This window comes from Grampus griseus (genome assembly GCF_964374135.1).
Source record: "Grampus griseus genome assembly, chromosome: 12".
NCBI classification, from domain to species: Eukaryota; Metazoa; Chordata; class Mammalia; order Artiodactyla; family Delphinidae; genus Grampus; species Grampus griseus.
The window spans coordinates 23514273-23534705 of NC_139006.1; the positions used below are offsets into that span (position 1 = coordinate 23514273).

Consider the following 20433-nt stretch of genomic DNA (forward strand, 5'->3'; position numbering starts at 1 on the left):
TAGCTATTAATATTTTCAAGCCAAGTAGCCCATTAGTTTTGTGATTGTATGTTTGATATTTCTCCTGCTAGGCATGAAAGCAAAGATCTTGTCTCGTTTCCTACTGCATCACCAGTGCTCAGCACATAAATTAATGTTTGATAGGTAAATAAGTAAATTGGCTAGAACCAAGGCACTCCCCTCATTCTGGGGGTAAATTTTAATTTTTATATCATTGTCCACTGAAATAAAAATGCACAATGTGAGAGCTGTTTCAGTTTTATTTGGGGACTTACTGATGACTATAGCCCAGGGGGAAACAGCCTCTTAGATAGCTTTGAGGAACTGCTCCAAAGAGGTGGGTGAGGTTGGTTTATATGTGATTTTGGAGAATAGGTATGAGCAATCAAGCACACATCTCAGTAGAAGGTTGCTGTGAGTCACGAGGAACACATATCTCAGTTAATGACATTAGTGTCTTTCTAGGTATGAAAATATGCAAGAAATTGGGCTCCTAAAATTTTCTCCTGAAAATATCTAACCATCTGAAGACCTGTTCTGCCAGTTTTCCCAGAACAGAGAGTGCCTCATTCCTGATCTTCGCCCCTGAACTCCTTTCATTGTGTGTTGAAGGTCAGAGACTACCATGGCTAATGACTCAATCCTTGTAGAACCGGGTGTCAAGAGACCTTCTTTAGTTGGCATCTGAAACTTAAAGAAAAGTTGCAAAAATTATGTAAGGAACTTCCATATACCTTTCACCTAGATTCACCACTTGCTTACATTTTGCCTCATTTCCTTAAATCATGCTCTCAATTTTTATACACCTGAATTTTTTTCTGAATCATTTGAAATTAAGTTGGAGACATTGTGCCCTTTTACCCCTAAATACTTCAGTGAATATTTCCTAAGAACAAGGGTGTTCTCTTAACATAACCACAATAGAAATTTTAACATTGATACCCAACCCCTAAACCACGATCCATATCTAAATTTCATCCCTTCCAGGAGGCACATAATCTTTACTTGACCTATAACTGGTGATGTTAACTCTGATCATTTTGATTCACTTGTTCTGCGAGGTTACACTTCTGTGAAATTCCTATTTTCCCTTTGCAATCAATAAGTAATTTATGGGAGACCCTTTACTGTGTAACCATCCTGTTCCTCTAGCTTTACCGTCCATTACTGATTTTCTAACTCCGTCATATCTGCTAGTTGTCATTCTACTAAAAGGAAGAATTTCCCCTTCTCCCCCATTTATTAATCACTTCTTTATTTATATCAGTAAAGAGTCATTGGGTTATAATTTTATTCAGTTATATTCTGTTACTATCATTATGTATTTTGCTCAAATTGCCCAGATTTGGCCAGTGGGATCTCCTTCAAGTTAGCTCCTGTGTCCTATGACATATTCCCATCATTCTGATTCCCATCATCCTTACACTCTGTTCCAACAAAAATGTTCCAAGCACGTCTGGGGCTTTCCATGCCCGGACTTAGGCTTTTTAAAAAGCTGCTAAACGGTCCCTGTGTTTTTCCGCTTCCTGCCAGCAGGCGGAACCTTAGAGCCCAGTATCTGGGGCTGAAGCACAGCGGCGCGGACCAACCTTTTCCGGTTGTGGCCGGAAGTCGCCGGAGAGCGGCGGCTCTGAGTCAGCTGACCAGCGTACGCGTAGGAGGAATCTGAAGTCCGGCCGGCCGGACTGACCCAGCTAAGGGGCTGGCTGGACGGCCGACGGACGGACAGGCTGGGGAGCCCTCGGCGGCGTTAGCTGAGCAGAGGCAGGTACATGAGGGGTTGGGGCGGCAGGTGGGGGCCGTCCAGGTTGAGGGACGCGGGCGGGGACCGGGTTCCGCCTTCCGCAGGCCCACGGGCTGCGACATCTGAGCCCAGCAGCACAGAGACAAGAAGTCCAGCCCTGGCCCGGGCCATTCGCCCCAGAAGGGAGGTCAGGCTTGTATTGTGGTCTTTCGTCCAGTGATTACAGTTTGGGGAAACTGAGGCCCCAAGTAGGGAAAAGGCCCCCACAAGCTCTCCTTTCCAGGCAGAGACTCACTCTAACTCTGACTTCCAGTCGAGGCCGCCTCTCTCATGCGGAGGTGCTTTTAATGAGTTTGCCCCGAGTGGAGAGGCCGAGGCCCGGAAGCGCGCTGAATAGAGTTGGGCTTGGGAGTAAGAGGCCCGACTCTGAGACTTCGTCGCCGACAGCCAGTTGTGCTTCATGGGCCAAATCCTTTCCCTGTGTCGGGCCTCAGTTTCCTCATTTGTGAAACAAGGCAGTGTATCTCTAAATATGGTTCTCACAGCCTCTGCTTTGAAATACCCTACGGTGCATACTTCACAGTGCAGGACTCAAATAAGACTCATTTAGAATCTGGGTCGGAACCAGGGAAACTATATTTTGAACATGCTCCTCGGGGGTCCTCTGCATACCGATGTTTGAAGCCCACTGATCTTAAGTGTTTTCTTGCTGTGAATTCTAGATATGCATTCTTTGCTTTGAGGCAGCTGGAACTCTTTGGGGGGCGAGGGGGGTGGCTGGCGAGAATGTTTAGCCCAGAAAAGAGAGCAATGGAAGGGAAAACAAAACAATCTCATCAAAAACAGAAAAGATTGTTATGGTGAAGAGGGCTTCCACTTCATCTTTGCGGTTGAAAGAGGCAGAAACTAGGATCAATAGGTGGATTCTACAGGAAGACAAAATTTTGATTTAATAGAAGAACTTAATGCTGGCCACAGGTGACCAGCAATGGAATGGATTGCCTCCAGAGTTAGTGAACTCCCTGTCAAAGGAGTTATTAGATGGAGGTCCTTTTCAACTTGAAAGTGTCTAATTCTGAGTAGTTACTTTGAGTCTTTCTGGTGCTGTCTTCTTTTTCTGCCCTCTTTTCTTGACATCTCCATCCCCCCAGCCTACATCTCTAGAAGTGAGGCCAGTGGGTTTGAACTTTTGTCATCTCTTCCTTGTCCTGTGTACCATCCTTCTTTTCAAGGACTTTGGAATGGCCCATCTGATAAGGGCTCCTTAAATGTTTGTTGAATGAATAACTAAGCAGGGTCCCCACCCCATCAGTTTGTAGCTTACTTTCTTAGAATAACTTGGAAATGAATCTGAAGACTTTGATGAGGAGAAGCCAGTGAACTCTTTGGACTCACAGAGCTGAAGAGTATGGGTTGGAAGGAGGCTGTTCAAGCCAGCCTCCCCCAGCTCCAGGACATGAATCCCTCTTTAATCTTCTCTCCAGCAGTTTGTTGTTATAGATGTTGTGTCTACTGAGAGAGTTTTTGCAATCTGTTGGCTAATTTCATCAACATTTAAAACCAATCCTGTGATGGACTTGACTTGCCAGTTCATCCTCACATGTAATCTGCAGATAATGCTTCTAGCATATCTTTAGTTTTCTAATTAAACATCAGAGCTCCTTACTTTGTGATTTACAAAACTCCAAGCAGATCACTTTTTAGAAACCTGTTAGAATGCTTACATTGCCCTATAGAACAGAGGTTCCATATTGACCCAATCCTGCTGGAATGCCAAAAAAAGGTTGGGTTTGAGCCAAGACTTCCTGCCTGTGTTTATCTTCCTCCCTTTTTTGTTTGTGTTTCCTAGGTTGTAAAAAAAGTTGTGAAATGCTTATTCAGATATTATCCAGGCGTTGAGTAAAATGATTGTAATTTAATGGTGTCTTTAAAACTTCTCAATCTGAAATTTTCCTCTTAAAAAAGTACCTAAATCAGCATTTTAGGAAAATCGAACCAAGTAAATAAGGTTTTATTGGAACACAGCCACACCCTTTAATTTACGTACTGTTTTTGGCAACAGAGTTGCCCCAAAGACCATATGGTCTGCAAAGTCTAAGGTATTTAATGTACAGTGCTTTTCAGAAAAAAAATTGCCAACCCCCTGACCTGCTCCATGTACTTTCTTTTTTACTTTTTATTTTGAAATAATTTTAGACTTCCAGAAATAATACACAAACTTCCTGTATACTCTTTACCCAGCTTTCCCTAATGTTAACATTTACATAACCATAATAACATTGTCTAATAAATTTAACGTAAATACAGTACTACTAACTAAGCTATAGGCTTTATTTAAGTTTTGCCATTTGTCCCACTAATGTCCTTTTTCTGTTCCAGGATCCAATCCAGTTTCCCGCATTGCATTTAGTATCAAGTCTCCTTAGTCTCTTAAATCAGACAGTTCCTCAGCCTTTTTTGTCTTTCATGACTAAACTTTTGAAGAGAACTGGCCAATTATTTTGTAGACTGTTGCTCAAATTTATTTTTTTGAGGTAGAATTCACATATCATAAAATTCACCATTTTAAAGTGTGAATGTTCACAAAGTTATGCAACCATCACCACTGTCTTAATTCCAGAACATTTTCATCTTCCGAAGAAGCCCTGTACATGTTAGCAGTTTCTCCCTAGTCTCCCCTCTTCCCATCCCCTGGCAACCACTAATCTGGAATCACATGTATGTGGCCTTTTATGTCTGGCTTCTTTCATTAAGTGTAATGTTTTTGGGGTTCATCCATGTCATAGCATGTGTCAGTACTTCAGTCCTTTGTATGGCTGAGTAATATTCCACTGTAGGGATATACTGTGTTTTGTTTATCCATTTGTCAGTTGATTGACATTTAAGTTGTTTCTGTCTTTTAGTTGTTATGACGTGCTGCTCTGAACATTCATGTACAAATTTTTGTTTGAACATATTTTCAGTTCTCTTAAATGTGTTTACGTAGGAGTGAACTTGCTGGGTCAATGGCAACTCTATTTTTAACTTTTTGCCTGCCGAACTGTTTTCCACAGCAGCTCACCATTTTACATTTTCTTTTAAAAAAAATTTATTTATTTTTGGCTGTGTTGGGTCTTTGTTGCAGAGCACTGGTTCTAGGTACGTGGGCTTCAGTAGTTGTGGCACACAGGCTTAATTGCTCCACGGCATGTGGGATCTTCCTGGACCAGGGATTGAACCCATGTCCCCTGCATTGGCAGGCGGATTCTTAACCACTGTGCCACCAGGGAAGTCCACCATTTTACATTTTCATTAGCAATAAATGAGGATTGCATTTTCTCCACACCCTCTTCAACATTTGTTATTGTCCTTTATTATTATTATTATTTTCCACCGTAGTGGGTGTGAAGTGGCATCTCATTGTAGTTTTATTTGCATTTCCCTAAGGCTAGATGGTGTTGAACAGCTTTTCACGTGCACGTTGGTCATTTCTTCTTTGGAGAAAATGTCTATTCAAATCCTTTGCCCTTTTGTAATTGAGTTACTTGTCATCATGTATAATTTTACATGTAAATATTCAGAGTTTGCAGATCCCCTGAAGCCCCTTGAAGTAATTCATTGAGAGCTGAACTGCAAAATCTGAGGCAGTGCCAGTAACTCCGTGACCTGATGGCAGTTGGATTTGGACATGTTGAAGTGCAGAGTGAGTTGTACGTCTGACCACTCAGAGGTTGGTTCAGCCCCAACCACTGCTGACCATGCAGAGCTGGGGCGGCCATGTCAAGTGAAAGGGGTAGTACAGCATCATCCCGGATGTGATAAGACCACTAGGAGATCCTGTAATTTGGGAGCTACTCTTGTGTTTGTCTGGTCACAGGCAGGGAGTCAAGGAGTCAGTGGTAGTTGGAAATGCTCAGGACTGGTGATGGCCTTGGGCAGCTGCCTGAGGTGGCAAAGCTACCAGTGCACCCACGCTTCTCTTGACCCCAGAGCATTTGGGTCTAACTAGACTATCTTGAAGACACACATAGTCAGACACACACACCCCAGTAATTCTAATTGTGAAAGTTATATGTGCTCATATTAGACATTTTGGAAAATACAGGAACTGCCCTAGAATTTTCTGCAGCAGCTGAATCATTTTACATTCCCACCAAAAGTGCACAAGGGTTCTGATTTTTCCACCTCCTCACCAACACTTGTTTTCTGTTTGTTTGTTTTTTAAATAGTAGCCATCCTAATGGGTATGAGATGGTATCTCATAGTTTTGATTTGCATTTCCCTAATAATTAGTGATGTTGAGCATCTTTTCATGTTGTTGGCCATTCGTATATGTTCTTTGGGGAAATGTGTATTCAAGTCCTTTGCCCGTTTTTGAATTGGATTGTTCATTTTTTTGTTGTTGAGTTTTAGGAGTTCTCTATGTATTCAGGATATTGATCCCTCTGATATATGATTGGCAGATATTTTCTCCCATTCTGTGGGTTGCCTTCTTACTCTGTTCATAGTGTCTTTTTTTTTTGGCTGCGAGGCTTGCAGGATCTCAGTTCCCCAATCAGGGATTGAACCCGGGTCACAGCAGTGAAAGTGCCAAATCCTAACCGCTAGACCACCAGGGAACTCCGCTGGTCTATCTTATAAATGCTCTCTTGATGGTCCTCCTTGGGACCTCCTATTGAAAGGAGAAGTGAGATCACATTGTTTTTGTCAAGTATATGCTGATGTTATTAAAACTCTTAGAAAGTTTTCTCCTTAGTTGGTTAAACCTTGTTGACCTTATTCATTTTCTTGATACTCTACCTTTAGAGTATTTCAGAGGTCTTCAGCTCAGCCGCAAATAAAATTTGAATTAATAAGATTTTATAGAATCTGAATTTAATAAGAATTTACTGACTGTGTGAAAACAAAAGCAAAACTCTCACTTTGAAAATTTCTCTGATGACAAAGGAAGGACAGACACAATTACCCCATTTGCAGGTGAGGACCCTGCCTTAGTTGAGTTGGCAGAGCTGAGCATCAGACTAGGTCCTCTGGCTCCAGTTTTGTCCTCTCACTGTATTATACTCGAAATTTACAGCCCTTAACTAGGATCTGTCCAGTCTGAAGAGCTTCCTTTAATACAGTATTTTATCCAGTTATATTGGTTTGAATTGAAATTGGCAAATTCCCATCATTTATTGACATACATTTATTGAACATGTACTCTGTGTCAGGCACTGTGCATGTGACTCCAGGAGGTGTCTAACTAGAGTGAGCAAGACAGTTCAGTGAATAATTAATCCTCTGTGTGAGTAGCATAATCTCTAATACAGGTTGGTACTAATTTGGGGAAACCTGAACTTTTTCTGGTTGCATATCCCCGATCTTTTTTTTTCATTTGTTTAAGAGTTTTGGACAATACTTAAGAAAAAAATTACTCTGAAACAGTTATGTAACATTTCCAGTTCTGAAAAACATCACTGAAGAATGTCTTGTTCTTTTAGGACACTGATTTTCTACAACTTTAGTTGGCTACATTGACTCATCTTGAGTTGTACGCTTCTAAGCACTCCTGGGCATCAGAGCCATCAGCCCATGCACATTTATGAGGTGTTCTTGAGGTGTCTAGCCCTGTGCTGAGCAAGGCACCTGGAAGCTGGGTCTGGGCTTGAGAAGATAGACACACAGACAGATCACTGAGGTACTTAAGCACATTGGCTTAGGAATTGAAAACTTTGCCTCTGACTGGCTCTGTGACCATGAGCAAGTGACCTAACTACTCTGCGCCTTAATCTAACATCCCAGGGGATGCTGAAGATGGTAAGCAGTGTTTACCTCAAAGGCAGGTTGTAACGATTAAATGAGATGATTCATGTAAAGGGCTGAGCACAGTGTTAGCTGATGTTATTTATAGTGATAATAGATACAACAAGTGCCTCCTGATTTTGACACTTTTGGGGAAAATCTGATTTTGCCCAGATCAAACTGTGTCCTGTTCTGGATTTCCTCATACACAGTTCTGATGTCTCACCTACAATGCCTTCAAGGAGCGATGCTCATTCAGAAAGGGAGGTTGTGACTCATTCATTCAGCAAGTTAACCAAATACCTGCTGATTGCATAGCTCCCTGGGGAGTATAAAGAAGCAGTTACACCTTCATTGTACTCTGTGAGACCTCACAGTGGAGGAGCAATTAACATTTCTTGAACACTTAACTATGTGCCAGGCACTGTGCTAGTCCCTTACTGTTTTACTCTTTAATCCCTACAACTATCTTGTGAGGAAGGTAATTGCCCCATTTTAACAGATGAGTAAAAAAAGTCTTGGAGAGAAAATAATGACTGAAGTCACAGAGTAAGTAGTGGAGCTGAGATTTGAACCCAGAGCCATTATATTCGTCTGTGCCATGATAATTTTTTTTAATTTAGTTAATTAATTAATTTATTTTTGGCTGCATTGGATCTTCATTGCTGCACGCGGCTCTCTCTAGTTGCGGCGAGCAGGGGCTACTCTTCATTGCGGTGCACGTGCTCATTGCAGTGACTTCTGTTGTTGCCGAGCATGGGCTCTAGGCATGCAGCCTTCAGTAGTTGTGGCACGAGGGCTCAGTAGTTGTGGCTTGCGGGCTCTAGAGCACAGACTCAGTAGTTGTGGCACACAGGCTTAGTTGCTCCGCGGCACGTGGGATCTTCCCGGGCCAGGGATCAAACCTGTGTCCCCTCCATTGACCGGGGAATTCTTAACCACTGTGCCACCAGGGAAGTCCCTGTGCCATGATAATTTTTTTTTTAATATTTATTTGTTTGCTTATTTTGGTTGCGCCAGGTCTTAGTTGCGGCAGGCGGGCTCCTTAGTTGCGGCTCCAAGATTCCTCATTTGTGGCTCCCCGGCTCCTTATTTGCGGCACATGGGCTCCTTAGTTGTGGCATGCAAACTCTTAGTTGCGGCACACATGTGGGATCTAGTTCCCTGACCAGGGATCGAACGCAGGGCCCCTGCATTGGAAGCACAGTCTTATCCACTGTGCCACCAGGGAAGTCCCTGTGCCATGATAATTTTTAAGGACAAAAGTCCATAAAAGGTTAAGGAACATTTTAAGACAGTGATACAAGGAATGACAGAAGGCAGCCTCTTGGATGACCCTTGAAAGTTTGTGCTGGGGTAATCCGAATCCTACTTCACCCTTACTTATGAAACCTGGTAAACTTTAAGAAAAATCATTGAAGCTTAAAACAAAAGAAACAAAAACACTTTTGATTTAGAAATAATGGAAAATGGGACTTCCTGGTGGTCCAGTTGTTGAGATTCCGCACTTCCACTGCAAGGGGCTCGGGTTCCATCCCTGGTGAGGAAGTAAGATCCTGTGTGCTGCGTGCTCACGCGCACACACGCACACGCACACGCGCACGCACACACACACACACACACACACACACACACACAAGAAAAAAGAAATAATGGAAGACAATGCGAAGAAGTAGGAACAGCTGAGCCTAGAATTCCCACTCAGATATGTGTTACGTTTGGAAATTGTTATCTCTAGGGCCTAGCATAGTGCATGGAACATAATGGATTTTAATAACTAATTAGCGAGTGAATTAGTGAATTTAAAATATCGTCCCAAACTGCCAAAATTACCCTATGTTTCTCATGCTACTTATGTGTTCTCTTTTGAAAACATACATATAATTGGCAAAGATGGGAGTAACAAGCACTCTTATGTATTTTTCATGGGACTAAAAATTGGCACATCCTTTTTGGAGGGTGTTTGATACAGAATTACAAATACAGATACCCTCTGACCCAGTAGTTCTACTTCTGGAATGTGTCCTAAAGATATAGTCTAGTACCATTGGTCTCCAAGGCAGGGAGCAGGATGACTAGGTTCCAGAGATGGGAGAGAGAGACTTCTCAGTCTATATCCTTTTGTACCTTTTGAATTGAGCCATGTGAATGTGTTACTTATTAAAAATATGACTCAATAAAATGTAAAAATGTGAAAATTTCTGAGAGAATTATTATACTAAGGTTCATCACACCTTAGTGTAGATTTCTTTAATCAGATTGCTTTCCTTTTTGTCCCCTACTGAGATCTGACGATCTGGGACCTTTAACATCGTCCCATATTTTTTCTGAATCTTAATAACATAGTACTTACTATGGAAAAAGTGGAAAGTACAGTTAAGTGTGAAAAAAAGCTTTAAAAATCTGCCCATGATTCCGTTATCCAAAGACCACTACAGTTAATATTTGGGCCCCTTCCAATTTTTTTCTGTATCTTTTAACCTGTTAATATCATACAGTATGTTCAATTTGGTATACAATTTTCTATCCTGCTATTTTCATTTAACATTATTTTATATAATTAAAATTCCCATATAGGCAAAATCCTTACAGAAGCATAATTTTTAGTGGCCTTGTAATCTGTCATGTGAATTTACTAGTTTACTTAGCAGGGGATGGGAACTGGATGGGGAGAGAAAGAGACATTGGAATCATGGAACCATTTGGCCGGTTAGGCGGGTCTGGGTTAGGTGGTGCAGCAGGCAATGTGAGCCCGACAGGCAGGGGCTGAAGGCATGAGGATTTCCAGGCCTTTCTTCCTGCCTCAATTGCAGCCCTTGCTGCCCTACCACCCCCACATGTTCTCTGGGCTCCAGCCACACTGAACTTGGCAAATTGAGTTATCCACTTGTCCTGTGTGATGTGTCTCTGTCCTCCCCAGCAAGCCTTGCCCTCAGGCACTCTGTACACACTACTGTCAGCACGCAGCACACTGGGCTGCCTTGTTGGTTTACTTACCTCTATCCCCCTTAGGCTGAAACCCTTTATATTTGTGTCTTGAATGCCTGGCAAATAGGGTCATTAATAAATCTTCGAAGGTAGGTGTGGGGTTAGTTGTACAGATAGAGAGATTAGAGGATACCAGAGAAAAAGACCAGTGCAGCCCTAAGGAAAAGAGGCCATTTGCTCAGCCTCTTCTGTCCTTCTGGACCTGAAAGGCTGTTCAGGTCCTTGGTCCTATACTTGAGGGCCAGGCCTCTGTGAGATACAGCCTAGGGACGGAAACTCCATTTAGACTCCAAAATTTTAGAGCCTGGGTTCTGTGTGTTCCAAGTTCCAATCAACTTACTCAGATTTCCTCCCACTCTAACCTTCTGTGAGTGTGATGTAGACATTCTCAGAATGCAAGTCCCATCTCTGCCTACTGTGATCAGTGAGCAGTGAAGACAGGCTGGGGCTCGCCACCGTTCTGGCAGAAAGCTTCTGTATGAACACGCATGTGCCCACAGGAACAAGACTTCTGCTGGGTCACCTCTCACATCATGCCAGTTATTTATCATCCAAATTTGTAATCTTCATAATTAGAATCACCATTTCCAGATGCCTCTATACACCCCGGTCCAGGAATTCTTAGAGCTGAAGGGGCAGAGAAGGCAGATTATGCATACCTGCGGTTCTCTAGAACCTGAGAACTGAACACAAGAATACTACAAAGAGATGTCCTCGTGAGATCACGTTCCCTGGTGATTCCTTGAGGAATATGCAAGTCTCATTTTCTCTCCCTTGCTCAGTTCCTGTGAGGTGGGCCAGGCTAGCTCTGGGAAGGTAATAGGAGTGTGGATGCTGGGTCAAGCAACTTCAGCTGCCAGGTTCTGTGTTCCTAAGGGCTCATTAACTATCACAAATCTGCCAATCTGCCTTCGTTCCAGCACCAAATGTGCTGCCTTGGACATCTCAACTTTTTTTTTTTTTTTGCGGTACGCGGGCCTCTCACTGTTGTGGCCTCTCCCGTTGCGGAGCACAGGCTCCGGACGCGCAGGCTCAGTGGCCATGGCTTACGGGCCCAGCCACTCCGCGGCATGTGGGATCTTCCCAGACCGGGGCACGAACCCGTGTCCCCTGCATCGGCAGGTGGACTCTCAACCGCTGCACCACCAGGGAAGCCCTGAACATCTCAACTTTAGGGATGTTTTTCAAAACAAGCTGTGAACTTGTTTTATAAATGATCAGCTTTGTCCCAGATGGACCAGGTGCTGGGTGGTCTGAGATCTCAGCAGACTTGTCCCCCACCCCCCAAGTTTATCTGACCTCTTCATAGTCCCTGTGGGCTATAGTTGGGGGTTGGGTATTCTGAAGGACAAGACCTATGGTTACCGTCCCTCCCAAACTCTGTGCTGTGCTGTATTGCTTTGTGCTTGGTAGAGTCTCCCCTTAAGAGCTGATTTTCCAAAACTCTTCATCAGAGAATCTTCTGGAGTGGAAGGTGGGACACTTATTTAAAAATATAGATTCTTAGGCTGTAGCCAGTTACAGGTCCTATTTAAAACACCGAGGTGGTCTAGGAACCAGATCTCTGGGAGGGTGCCTTGTTTAGGAAAAACAGGCAAGTTTGATGGAGCTCCTTGTTAAGGATTCTTATAATTAGCTCCTATTCTAGACTCCAGGGGTTCAATGTGGTCTTGCTCTTTTTTACCCACTTCACCCCAGTTGGTAGCACCAGGCGTCAATTGTAGTTGGTACTAGAGATCCTTTGGTTTCACGCATAAATGGATGAGTGGTGAGTTTGCTTTGCACTCACTTCAAAGAACACAGAAGTTAAGAGCATTACACTGTGAATTTGAGGGAAAACAAAGACCAGGTATTTAATTTTGTAAAGCTGCATGTTAAAGGGGTAACAGGTAAGAGTGAAAAGAGTGTTGATGTGTTGGAAAGTCTGAATTGGGCACAGAATTACATGTATGATGGCCTGGCCTTGGGTAAGTCCTCTAACATCCCTGGCCTGATGTCCTCTGTAAAATGGAGTGAGGGTCAGAAGTGGTAGTAGGTGTGAATGTGCTTTGAAAACTAGAAAGTGAATTCAGCTCAGGAGTGAAGAATGGTCAGGGTAGGGACAGGGGCACAGAACCAGCCACAAGAAGGCTACTGTGTGGTCAGGTCCAAATCTATAGGCCCTACGGGGAGCAGGAGAGCTTTTAACAGGATGGCAGCTCACATAGGCTCAGGGCCAGCTTCCTTTCTACTCTGTCCAGTTTCTGAGCCGACTAGGGCCCTGTGTTCTCTAGGGCAGTGTCCCAGTCCTACTGGGCCCATGAGGCTGTGTCCACATTTTGTTGTTCTGTAGGTGCTCAGTGGACAGTCCCCAGGGAAGGCTGCTCATTTCTGCCTTGCTGCCCTGGCGTGGTGAGGTTCCTGTGTGTGAGGGAAGGTAGGAGGTGAGGAGAGGAGGCTCCAGTGACAGGGCCCAGGATATGTAAAAGAGAGGTTATATGAGCAGCCGGCCTGGGAGTTGACCAAAACCAGTCACACATGCCTGCACCCACCCACTCAGAAAATATTTGCGTGCCTACCAGGATGAAGCTCTAGAGCTCGGGTAGGGACCACGTGGTCAGTCTGCTAAGAATTAGAATGAGAGTGATATGGTCTGCCTAGAGTTGGGACCTGCAGGCCTGTCCCAGTGCCTGGCCTGATGCATGACTGCTATTCCCTGCAAACTCTGAGTTGACCTATTACTGTCCCCTGGCCATTCCTACCCTGACACCTACCATGACCCTGATTGTCCCCTTAGGCCTGTGTGTAGGAGAATGCACTGTGCAGAGCCTTGTTGGGCCAGTGAGTGGAGAGGGCAGTGAACCAGGGTAAGTGCATGTATGTGCATCTCCCCTGCAGCAGTGGCCCCCTCCTACCTTGGTGGGTCCTCCAGGTCACTGTGTTATCGCATATAGCCACCTTAGCAGCCCTGTAGGAGGTATGACATTCTCATTTTTCAGGTGAGAAAAGATACTCAGGCCATTAAGGGATTTCCCAGAGCTACATGGCTAGTCAGTGGTGGAGCCAGGATTTCAATACAGAACCTTTCAGGATTGGGGAGAACTAGAACATCAGGGAAAAAAAGTTTTTAAATGTACTGTTATTCTTTTGTCTGATTTTAGAATTAATACAGGTAAAAATGTCAGCTTTATAAACAAGGAGGACCTCTGAGCCCCCAGAGATAGTACAGAGATAATCACTATTAATAGTTTGGTATGTTCTTCCACATTTTTTTTTTTTTTTTGTGGTACGCGGGCCTCTCACTGTTGTGGCCTCTCCCATTGCGGAGCACAGGCTCCGGACGTGCGGGCTCAGTGGCCATGGCTCACGGGCCCAGCCGCTCCACGGCATGTGGGATCTTCCTGGACCGGGGCACGAACCCGTGTCCCCTGCATTGGCAGGCGGACTCTCAACCACTGCGCCACCAGGGAAGCCCTTCCACATTTTTAAAGACATTTTCTAATATTTATATTCATTATTGTTGTAACAAATGTAATATTGTACATACATTTTACAGTTTACTTTTTCAAAAATGTTATTGTAAAAGTAATATCTATCTGCTTGTCATAAAACACTGAAACAGGATAGGAATATAAAATTCAAAGTTCCCCAGCCCTCCCAATCCCAAAAATAACTGTTGATAGTTTAGTGTGTGCCTTGTAGACATTTTCTTCGCAAAATATATACTCATTTGTGTACTTTATTCTCACCTAAATAAATTCATACACATACTGTTCTGCAACCTGACCTTTTTAAAAAGTATCTTTTATAATGGAAAATTTTCAAGCACACAAAAATAAACTGATGGAATGAACCTCCATTCATCATCCAGCTCCAACAACTATCAACTTCCTTGTTCTTGTTTCTTTTCTCTTTACTTTCACTTTTCCCCCTGGGGTATTTTAAAGCAGATCCCAAACATCTTATCATTCCTTCATAAATACTTAAGCATACATATATAACAGATGAAAAAATTTTAAATATGCCACTATCATACCCAATAAATCTAACAGTAATTCTTTAATATAAACTAATACCCAGGCTAAATCAGTTTTTGTCATTCATCTCACAAATGTCTTTTCCAGTTGGATTGTGTGAATCTGGTTCCAGTGAGATCCACATACTGCCAGTGGTTGGTATGTCTCAAGTCTCAATTTGTAACTCCACACCCCACCCATGCTGTTTATTTTTTGGAGAATTTTGATTATTTGTCCCATAGAAAGTCCCACATTCTGGATTTGCTGATTGCATCTTCCTGGAGTTGTTTAATACATGGATCTATGCCCATATTTTCTGTAACTGGATAATTTGTTTTAGAGACTTGATTAGAGCTATGTTTTAGGGTGAGGATGCTTTGTTGTTGTTGCTGTATGCTTCCAAATCATGATATCAGGGGACTGTCATTAAGATCCATCAGTGAACCTGACTTATGGTTGTCTTTCCACATCTATACACATAGTCCTTAATTTAAAAAAAAAATTATTATTTTTTAAAAGAAACGTGTCGGGTGCTTGAGCTGGAATGACAAAGAAAGGCCATAATGTGGCCCTCACAAGCAGGCTCCACCCTACGAAGACAAGACCAGATGTATATGGAGAGGATGAAGCACTGGATCATGGGGAAGGTCTTGGAACTGAGGCCAAGAAGGCACAGTGCTGCTGGCAGCCAGCTGCTCTTCTGGGACACTATGTAAAATGATGTAACTGAGTGAAAAAGTGGTGGTGAGCTGGCCTCCTCTCCCTGCTTATGTCACTGAGCTGCTGTCGTGGTGGGGGATGCTCATGAATCTAGAGTTCTGAGTCTGTTGTGTAGAGAGGCTTCTGGGTCTAAAAGGACTGTGGCTTTTTGGTCCTTATCTCCTGGTACTTTGGAAGCTGAAATCAGGGTGGTCTTCTGGTGCTCCATTGGTGAGTCCCAGACTTGTGGTGGGGCTGCCTGCTTTGGAGAGAGCAGGTGAGATGACCTGGTGCAGCCGCAGAGCTGGAAGGGGGCACCTGGAGACCATGGAGTCCAGTGCCTCAGTTTACAGATGAGAAAACTGTGGCCAGAGAGGAGAGAGGAGGTTTCCAAGACCAGCTAGCAAGCTGGAGGCTCAACTGTGACCAGCATCCAAGCCTCCGATTCTCTGACTGGTAGCCACCTAGCATTTCCCATTTGGAATCTCTGAGGTGGTGAGGGTGGCCAGATCAGGCTCTTGATAGATTCTTACTCTGCACCCAGAATTTCTGAGTATCTTTTGGTGGTGTTCTCGTGCTCGTTCTTGTTCAACTCCTGGTGGGTTCTTTGACCTGGAGGTGGTAGTGAACAGTGGTCTGTTTCAGTATTTGGTGACCAGCTTGGTCTGTGGTGGTACAATGGTGGTTTAACTACAAACTGTGTCACGAGTCCCAGCCTCAGCTCCACATTCATCAGTCAGCCGAGAGGTCTCGGGCTGCAGTTTCCTAAGGGATAAAAGCTCTTCCTTCATTATGTTTGTATTTATCTTTCACTTATGGTAGGTACTACTGGTTTTCTGTTTTCAGCAGTGATACAAGCCTCCTCTTAAATGTTGATAGATTTAGACAAAATCAGGTATGTAGTATTCTAACCTGGCAGAAGGGGAAATGCAAAAGATTGCAGTATGGAAGACGTTGGACCAGATGACCTTTCTGGTCCTTCCTAGCTTCCTGGGAAGCTTTCATGGTTACAGGGTTTTCTTTGTATTCTGGCGTGCACTGGTCACGACTTTCTGGCCTGAGCAGACTCGATCGCCAACATAGAGGCTGTCCAAAGTTAGAAGACAGCCTGTGAACTTTCATTCTGATTGAGCATGTATTTATTTATCACCTGGGCAGTTATCCTGGGAGAATGGAAAGACAGTGAGACAGGGTCCTAGTTCCTGTGGAGAGCTGTTCCGTGGAGGCTGCTCTCTATTTGTGCGGTTCGTTATTTGTGTGGTCTATTCTGGGCCATGTTCATGGGAAGTTTCTGAGTCGTTTCTCTCTGGGCAGTGCCCCACGACTGTCATCCTCTGCGGCCTCTGGGAAGTCTACTCAGGGGTTCAGTCATAGTCTGAACTTCCAGATCTGAGAGAATATGGGGGTATTGGCATGGAGACTGGGGGGAGTGGCCTGCAGAAATGGGCAGTCATGGGCTCTCTGCCTTTCAGGATTTCCCTGGGGAGAATCTTCACTCAGAGCTTGCTGACAGCCAAGGATGGCAAGCAAAGGGCCCTCGGCCTCTGCATCTCCTGAGAACTCTAGTGCAGGGGGGCCCAGCGGCAGCAGCAATGGCGCTGGTGAGAGCGGAGGGCAGGACAGCACCTTCGAGTGCAACATCTGCCTGGACACAGCCAAGGACGCCGTCATCAGCCTGTGTGGCCACCTCTTCTGGTCAGTACCCCTTCCACTGCCCCAGAGGACACATGCCATGTTTAGAAAGCTTGTGGCCCTGGACAGCTTTGGAGCAGGTTTTCCACCCATTTGGGGTCCTGATACACTCAGGTACAAAGGCAGGAGACCTGGGTTCTCATCCCAGCTCTGCTGCTGATAAGCTGAGTGAACTTGGGCAGATCCTGTCCCCACCTTGGGCTCCCTATCCCCATTTCTAAAGTGACAATACTCACCATTTAGTGAGCACTACTCCATGCCACTTGCTGCGCTGAGCCAAGAGGCAGTTACAGCACGATGGTTCTGAGCAAGGACTTGGCTCCAGACTGCCTTGCTCTGAATCCTGACTCTGCCACTTCCCCCCTGGATAACCTTGGGCAAGGTGCTTCCACACATAGTGCTTCATTTTTTAGGGTTGTTTGGGAGCATTAAATGACTCAGGATATGTAAGAGACTTAGAAGAGCACGTAGCACATAGTAAATGTTACATGAGCTATGATCCTAATATTTGTTACCATATTTTATATATATCAAAATGAAGGGGCTGAGTCAGTGTCCATTCCACCCTTGATGGTTACAGAAGCCCCTTCTGGCTCTGAAAACCTGGGTGAATGTTGAGATTTTTTTTTTTTCCCTCTTGATTTTGAGTTGGACCTTGAAGGGCAAATTGGGGTAACTAGAGGGATGAGAATGCCAGCTAGGTGAGGTGAAGAGTGTGTGCCACCCCAAGGCAGGCAATTTCTAGGGACAGGCAAATGTGCTGCTGGGTTCATCTGAGACCTGAAGCTGCTGTATCCCTCTAACAGCACTCTGGATGGGTATTATGGGCTGGGGAGTATTAGGAAACAAGATTGTTAAAGGAGGATTGGGCCAGATTATCAAACCCAGATTCAACTGAGTAGAACATGGAGCTATTGAATATTTTTGAGCAGGGAAGCGGTGTGAAGAAAGGGTCATTTAAATAATATCTCAGGGAGTTTAAATTGGCAACAGTGAAAAAGATAAATTTATTGGTGAATGAGTAGAATGGGGCAGAGGTGTTTTTTTTTTTCTGGAGGCTCTTGCCCTAATTTTGAAGTTTTGTGCAAAAACTGTTGTCATCAGGACTTCCCTGGTGGTCCAGTGGTTAAGACTCTGTGCTTCCATTGTAGGGGGCACGGGTTTGATCCCTGATCGGCGAAGTTCCACGTGCCGCGAGGTGCAGCCAAAAATAAAAATAAACAAAAACTGTTGTCATCAGCCCTCTCCTAGAAATTGGAAATACTCTAGTTTTGTGATTGAGGTATCATAAAACCAGGATTTGAAAGAATGAAGAATTCAGTCAGGGTACCATTGGAAAGAACACAGGTTCTAAAATGAAAGAGATGCTTCCAATCTGAGTGGTTTGTCCCTAAGCAAATCTACTTTCCTCTCTGAACCCCAGTTTCCTTATCTGTGAAACAGAGATAATTGCAGTTGCTCAAAGGTTAGTGTGATGACCATTATGTGACATTGACAAATGAAAAGCTATTTAGCCACAGCTCAGCACAGCACACAGTCATTGTTTAATGAATGGGAGTAACTGCCATCATTGTTATAATCCGGAACTTTTCCCAGAGGAAAAGCACCCCCACTTCTCCCCCATAGCTTTTGAGGGAAGTTGCCACTGGAGAGCTGCTGTGATTTGGAGTGACCTCTGCTCAGTTTAGAATGGAATTGCAAGGTTAATGTTGGCGGCAGGTGTCTGTTATGTCCAAGGAGATTGTGTGTCTGGATTGTGAGGCTAAACTGTGGTTCAGTAATTGGGAAAGGAATTATCCTCTGAGTCCAAATTTTACTCAGGTTGAGAAGATACATTATGTGAGCGTCAGAAGCCATGTCTACATTTTCCACTGTCCTGGCATTTGGTAGGCGTGCAGTAGATATTTGTTAGTTGAATGGATGAATGTAGAGAGAAAGAAAAAATTTAAATCTGGAGTTAGAGTAACTTTTCCTTCAATTCTGTAGATGTCATTTTTTGCACCCAGTGCTGGGTGATAGAGGGACAGTAAAATGGAAGTCAGAAGACTTCTGTTTTAGTCCTGGTGCTGCAGGCAAGTCGTTTGATGTTTCTGAGTTTTGTTTCCTCATTTGCAAAATGCGAAACTGAGCAGCAATCTCTGTAGTGTAAGTCACTAAGCTGGAGGTAGCCCTTTCTGCCAAGCAGCTTCCCCATCTTTCTATTACCTAAAGATGTTTTTACGGTAGACTTGAACTTTTAAGCTGCTTCCTGCCAGCAGAGGTCTCAGGGCTGAGGACAGCCTGAAGATTTTGTAAAACTGGATCTAGATCCACACCTTCCCCGTGAGCCTGAGGAGGCTGTGAACCCACTGAGGTTGAGTCTAAAATAGTGCGTGTGTGCATGTGCATGAGTATGCCCCTGTGAATTTATCTGCACAGAGGATCCTTAACTTTTATTGGATTCCTTGAGAGGCCATAACCCCTCAAAGGTCAAGTTGTAGAGAAGCTGGGTCTGGGATGGTCTGGGACCTGGGGGTCTTCACAAGTAGTGGGATCCTGGAGGTGGAGACTGGTGTCTTGTCTCCATTGCTTCATTTTTCCTGTGATTTTAGCTCAGTCTTTTCTAATTTCTGATAACAGTGATCCCCACAGACCCTCAGTGGGGTTGCAGTGCTCCACAGTTCAATCCTGTTTTCCCATTTTTCTCCTCCTACCTTACCCAGTGTTTCTGTTAATGAAATAATTTTTCTTCCTTTTCCCCTTTCTCTTTCTCCTTGATGACTGGTTGCCTTGGGGACTCTGGCAGTTGGCCATGTTTACATCAGGTAAGATGCATTTCATTTTACTTTGTCTTTCATCAGCTGTGGTTGCACAGGACACCCCTAGTCTCAGGAGACTACTGTCAGAAGCTGCGATCTTCCCTGCTTGTGGACTCATTTGCTTGCTTTCCCCCCAACCCTCTTTATACACCTGCCCACTGATAGGCAGTTGATGAAACAAGAGGTCAGTGTTGTACCCAGGAGGGATGCTCCTGACTCTGCTGTTGATGGCCTTTGTGGCCTTGGCAAGCTACACCTCTCTGGGTCTCACTTCCTCATTTGTAAATTGGGTTGGATGTGATCGTATGTTAGGTTTTTATTGTTGAGACTGTGCCTCTATAAAAAGCACCTCCCATCATATCAACAATCCCCCCTACCCTTATAGGTCTTGAAAATGTTAGGAAGGGGGAAACTTTTTTGGTCTCAACAGAGAGCTTTTATGAGAGGGAAAAAGTCTGTTTTTCCAGCTTTTTATTATTATGAAAACTAGTTAGTAAGTTTTCTCCAAGACCTAGGCGCCTGCTTGGTGGGACAGAGCTGAGTCTGGCACTGACAATTGGCTGTTAATAATCACTGCCAGCTGTCTCCATGGTTGTTGTCATTGGAGCCCCACACTTGTAGGTGGCTTGGAAATGTGGAGGGGAGGAGAAAAGTTCCAGGCTGCTAAAGCCTCAGAATCTTGATGGGAGAAAGAAGCAGGGAAAGTGAGAGGGGTTTCCACTACATTTCAGGGCGGTGCATTCTGACCCCAGTG

General features: G+C 44.2%; 1 protein-coding gene across 3 annotated transcripts in view; it reads left to right on the forward strand.

Moving 5' to 3' along the window:
* The first annotated feature begins 1636 nt into the window (after positions 1-1636).
* Positions 1637-20433, forward strand: part of RNF185 (ring finger protein 185) — a 28333-nt gene continuing 9536 nt past the window's right edge. For 2 of the 3 annotated variants that reach the window (XM_082667644.1, XM_082667646.1), the window contains exons 1-3: positions 1637-1768; positions 16662-16884; positions 19667-19685. In XM_082667644.1, coding sequence (XP_082523770.1) covers positions 16709-16884; positions 19667-19685 — 195 coding nt within the window. In that variant the 5' untranslated portion in view covers positions 1637-1768; positions 16662-16708. The remainder of the gene's footprint in view (positions 1769-16661; positions 16885-19666; positions 19686-20433) is intronic. The other variant, XM_082667645.1, reaches the window with a different exon arrangement.